Genomic DNA, 5654 nt, shown 5'->3' on the forward strand with positions numbered 1-5654 from the left:
AAATGGTTTTATTTTTATCCTTTTTAATCTATTCAGTTTGGTCCCCATCACTAATTTCTGTGCACTTGCCAAGTATAGATTCACAGCCTAGAGCAGAGCTTTCCAAACTTTTCATGTTGGTGACACACTTTTTAGACATGCATCATTTCGCGACAGTAATTCAGTTCTGGGGGAGGGGCCAAGGGAAGCAGACGCGAGTAAGGGAGCTCCGTGGTGCCCTTCCGCAAAATTTTCCGCATTTCGCACGACACACCTACACACTGCTGCTGACACACTGATGTGTCACGGCGCACAGTTTGGAAAGCTCTGGCCTAGAGGATACGTAGCTTTAGCAGTTTACACTGCTTCTTTTTTTGCTTGAGTTTTAAATTCTGCACACAAATTGAAGGGAAAGTTACCATCAGGGCCATCCGGGGTGGGGGTGGAGGGGGCGGAAATCGAGGTGACCGCCTTGGGCCCCCATGCTTTGGGGGGCCCCACAGAGCTGGGTGGAGTGGCCATGGCAACTGTCATTGTCGCTGGTTTCACATCCAGCTGCTTGCTACTAGTCACACAACACGGGGAAATTTGCCGTCGTGACTCCTTGTGCATCCGGTAGCACTGGAGAGTCTAAACAATCTCACAGTTGGATGACGGTTGTGAGTCTGTGCTGGGTACTAATATTGTATGTTAATACCTTGTTAACAAATTGTGCTGGATTTAGGGGTAGAGGAGTAGCAGTCTGGATTTGCTGAGTTATTTTACAGTATAGACATTTTCTGTGTCTTGATTTCTCTCCATCTGTGATGATAGGATAATCTCTTAGCTAATTCATGGTAAAGTCATTGGTTTGCAGAAATGCTTTTATTTTGACTTCCTTGTTCACTTACCAAATTCATAAACTATTAAAGGTGTCCTGGAAAAATAATGTAATTTTTCTCTGCTTTCTCAATAGTTATCACTGCATTAGCGGAACAAAGTTGTTGTAAGTTCATGAAAAGTGTATGAGTTCTTTTAAAATGAGTACTTTAAAAAAGTAGTACTTCTAACACTGAAATATATATTTATAGTATGAAGGTCATGCTGCTTCTTTGAGGTAAGTAGTGATTTTGGGGATTAACTACTTGATGGTCATTGACTTAAATGTCATCACAAAAGCGTTAAGGCGATGTTTTTTGCTTTGAAAAGACCTAAGGGAAGATGCACATATTTTCTGTGCTTTCAATAGTGGTGGTACAGACTGTCTAATAAACAGGCCTTCTTAGAAAATTATACGTTATTTAAAGGAACTTTTAAATCTTTATTTTGTAGAAACAACCTCTGAGGACATTGGGCAAAGAACAGAAGTGCTCAGGAGCAGGACAAGTATGAGTAATTACAAGAAACATAAAGACATGGCTACTAAGATATGGCACATCAGAACTGTTACTGGAAAAATTCCACGTAGAAGTGCTACTTTGGCTGCTAATAAAATTAAGAAAATGAGTGACACAAAGGAACAGCTCTCCAGCTCAGAAAGTGCACACACTGGAAAGAAGAGCAGAAAACTGCTCCATTGCAATGCATTTGCACCTTCCAGGAAAAGACCCATGGACAGCTCTGAGATGGATACTAGTTTGAAGTCTGAAAGTGACAAAGAAGCAAAAGAGCAATATACCAACAGGAAAAAACCTTCTTGCCCTGATTTGGTTGCTGCTAAAAGAAAGTATATTAGTGATTCTGAAAGAGTAAAATCCGAGTCTGAGGCAGATATGAAGGTGGCACAAAAGAAGAGGCATAGTAAAGACTATAAGCAGTTATACCAAACTGCCTATGCTGAATCTCTTAATGTGAAGAATCCCACAGAAGAATTTTCAGAAGAAGTCTCCAAAAGCCTCAAGTCAGAGGATGAGGGCAGTTGGAAACCTTCCAGCCAGTTACTTTCAACAAACAAATGTGGTGGGGTGAACAATTCTGAAGATGAAGCAGATTTTGAGTCAGGCAGCACAATGACCAATCAAAAAGCTAGAACTTCTCATGGAAGAGTGAAATCCTGTGGTGTAAAGGACACATTGGAAGTGGAAACGGGAGAGAGAGGGGATGGCAATACTGTGTCGCACAGCATGGAACCATGCAGGACTGCCAGAAGTTCAAAATCTGGACTTCATGCCAACTTTGATCGCTCTTCTAATTTAGGATCTGAAACTGATTCCAGTAACAGCAACTATAGTGCTGCCACAAAAACAAGAAAGAGAAAAAGAAAAGGAAAAACAAAAGTGATTAGAAGAGGTAGAATTTCAAATTCCAATGTGTCGAAGCCTTCCAGAAGGCCCCAACGAAGGAAACGTCTTAAACTTAATCAGGAAAATGACTCTGATGATTTGGACTATACCAAATATAAAAGAGCTAATCGACGTTCTAAAATAAGAACTAGAAATGGGGGTAGGAGGACTGTAAGGTATGATGATGATGGTGATGACGATGACGACGATGACAGAGATCTAGACAACACAGCTTGTGGAACATAACCTTAGAAGGAAAAGCCAGCCTGCTTTTTTTTATGGTAATAACACTAGAATTCATGATGAATGCCGGCTCTTCTTCGTCCTACATTTCAGGGATTATATTTATATTTTTCTATGAAAAAGTTATGAATGTGATTTAAATCATGACTCTCCTTTTCATATTTTGACTTGCACTTGCCTGCCCTTGTAGCAGCATTTAGCACAGATGCCAAAATGTGCCTCATTATAGGGGCAAATGTTTTTCTTTACTGATATTTTATTACATATAGCAAGAGTTTAAAAAAAATGTTCAACACTGGGGAAACAGGTTAATAGCAGTATGTTGAGTATTATTGTTATGGGTGCTGCAATGAGATACTACCTAGGCTGTATAATATTAATGCATTCAATTGCAAACACCTCTTAATGCTGTCTGAAATCTCACATGATGGTAACAGACTACAAATAATAGTGGTCATGCTATAGAAAGGTGGACGCTGACATAACATCAGATAAGAAATAAATGTTCACTACATAAATAATATAACAGCTTGTATTAATTAGTACAGATGTCAAAATGTTCTGTGCGACCACTATCACAATTATACAGAACCAACTAGCAATGAACAAAATGTTTGCCAATTAAAAAATGGTGCTGGTGAAGATTAAGTTTTGCTGACAGGTAGTACTATCATCTTTAATGTGACTTCCATGCTGTAAATTTAAGACCATGATATGCAGGTGAAATCTTGGGTCTAAGCGTTTTTGTGTTTTCTTTATAAAATAGACAAAAAAGTAAAACCAAACTTGTGCTGTGTATTTTTTAATAGGTGAAAAATTTAATTATATTAATTAAAATATTAATGAACCAGAGGTTTTTTCCTAGCTTTTGTTTACTCTTTTAAATTAAACTTGTACTGAAGCACCTTTAAGTTAACTGGTTAGACTTCTGGGACATGGATAAACCTTGCCTACCATGGATAATAGAGCCACCTACAGTGGTAAGGAAGTGGTATTTTAATAACCCCTCAATTAGTTGAGGCAGAGGGTTTTTTGTTTTGTTTTGTTTTTTGGAAGAAAGATTTTCATAATTCTGAGATTTAGAAAAACTTTTCTCAGTGACACTTGCAGTGATCTCCCTCTCCTGCATTTTATTCTGTCAATAAAACATTTACATTTGAACCTTCAGCATTTAATTCTTTTCCTTGTTGCCATAATTCAGTGATATCCAGTTTTAATACCTGAAAATCAAACTCTTTCACTACGTTTGGGTGACTACAATCAATACTTTAAGGTAGATGAACTGTCATAGTTTTGCTCTATACATTGTTTTGGTGGAACAAAGGCAGTGGAGTCCACTCCTGGGCATATGACATGGCAACCAACCCCCCTCTTCAGAGCTGTAAATTCAGTATCTACACTGTAGGTGCTGAAGAGCACATTTAGGAGAGGGGGAAAGTTTAGGAAACAAGCTAGATGTGGCTCTTCTGGCTGACCGTTATCCCTCCAGGACCAAGGCCAATAAGTGCAAGTTGGAGCAGTTGCTGCTGTTCCAGTGAGCACTGCTATAAAATTAGAGCATCACTGAGTCAAACTTTTTTTGATTAGCTCATCTTTTTTTTCCTCTGCTCCACCCAAGTTCTGGGATTCTCTGGATTGTTGTGTTATTGGATAAGAGGTCTGATTTGCTAGGATTTCACACAGATGTAGGCATAGCTCTTCAAACTCTCTGTCTTCATCCTTATGACTTGAACAGCTTGGCAGGGAGGCAGGAAAGTCCGTTCTCCTGTCCTCCCTTTGTAATGGAAGTGGTAACCAGTGAGAGAGCTAAGTAAGTGCAATGAAGTGAGGACCACATCTGCTCAGCATACACTCATGTCAACAGAACCATGTCTGGGACTAGAGGCAAAACAGTGGCCAGTTGTCACCATCTTTGTTACAGTAAGGGATTAAAACAAAGATTTTCTCCAACAAGATTGCAGAGAGTTAATTGACATGGTGTGGTTGCAAGGTGCCAAAGTGCTTGTTTGGCCAGCACATCTTCAGTATCATGTTCTGTCATATAAATGTTGATACGCACTGTTTTCCCTGCCCTTCCCCCCCCCCCCCCCCCCCCCCGAACTCCTGCATTGAGTCCAGTGGAAATCTAAAGTTTACAACATTTGTGCCCTAGTATTTTTTTCTCTGATTTAGAATACAGCTTTCAAAATGTTGTATTATTTTTGTAGCAGTTTGTGGATTCAAAATGCACACCAAGTCTCTGATTTTTTGAGCAACAAACATAGTATACGAAACCCGTGTTCATTAATGAGACAGTTGGCTATTCTAAGTGGGTTTTTTGTATTTTTTTTTGTTTTGTTTAAAAATACCCTTGTCAAAATAAAGTAACACTTTTTTTATCTAAAACTAATTGGATGCATTGTTTAGTTGCTGCTTTCTTGAGCTGATAATCAGCGTGTTTTGAAGTGTAACCTCCAGTGCTGGATGGAGTAAATGCTAGCATTAAAAAATGTATGAGCCACAGAATTCTGTTCCATAATAAATGGATGGATAGGTTTTATAGGTGGATTCTCCTTTGCATTTCATAGTTTTATTTATGTGCACACGCCTGCACACACTCACGTGCCCATGCACACAGGCAGATTGGTCAAGGACTCTTGATTACAGCAGGGGGGAGCAGACACTTAAAGGGTGTATGGATTCTTCTTACTTATTTCCTATAAGTCTTCTGCTCTTTTCTACAAAGACAATCAACTGTTTCACAAGCTTCATTATTGGTAGATTACTTGGATTAGCCTATTGTAATTAACTGCTTTAAATTGTAATTCCTCAAAATGGAACTCCTACACTATAGATTTTATTTCATGTAACAGCTGCTGCCTAGGAAAAACAGATTCACAGCTCTTATCTTGGGAAGCATTGGGAGCATGAAGGAACCATGACTTTCAAAGGTCAGAAGGCCTACACTGTTCTTTGTCAAATTATGGGCAAAAAAGGATGAAAGCCTCTGGCTTCTAGCAAGCAATAAACCCCCTCCATAATAAACAGGTGTCTGCTTGCAAATGGACATTGCTGACACAACTCTGTGCCTTGCGTTACATAGGGATCATCTGCTCTAGGGGAGGGAATGTCCCTGCTTCCAATCTATTAGCACGTGTTGTTGTCAATAGAAAATATTAAGTGGTAAATTTT

The 5654-nt window shown here is 39.2% G+C and overlaps 1 protein-coding gene across 1 annotated transcript in view; it reads left to right on the forward strand.

Annotated features, from left to right (window-relative positions):
• Nucleotides 1–3263, forward strand: part of BRWD1 (bromodomain and WD repeat domain containing 1) — a 99756-nt gene extending 96493 nt beyond the window's left edge. Inside the window, exon 40 of the mRNA XM_006024684.3 lies at nt 1291–3263. Within this exon, the coding sequence (XP_006024746.1) occupies nt 1291–2486 (1196 nt within the window). The 3' untranslated portion in view covers nt 2487–3263. The remainder of the gene's footprint in view (nt 1–1290) is intronic.
• Nucleotides 3264–5654: the final 2391 nt, after the last annotated feature.

The sequence above is a fragment of the Alligator sinensis genome, unplaced genomic scaffold, assembly GCF_000455745.1.
Source record: "Alligator sinensis unplaced genomic scaffold, ASM45574v1 scaffold424_1, whole genome shotgun sequence".
NCBI classification, from domain to species: domain Eukaryota; kingdom Metazoa; phylum Chordata; order Crocodylia; family Alligatoridae; genus Alligator; species Alligator sinensis.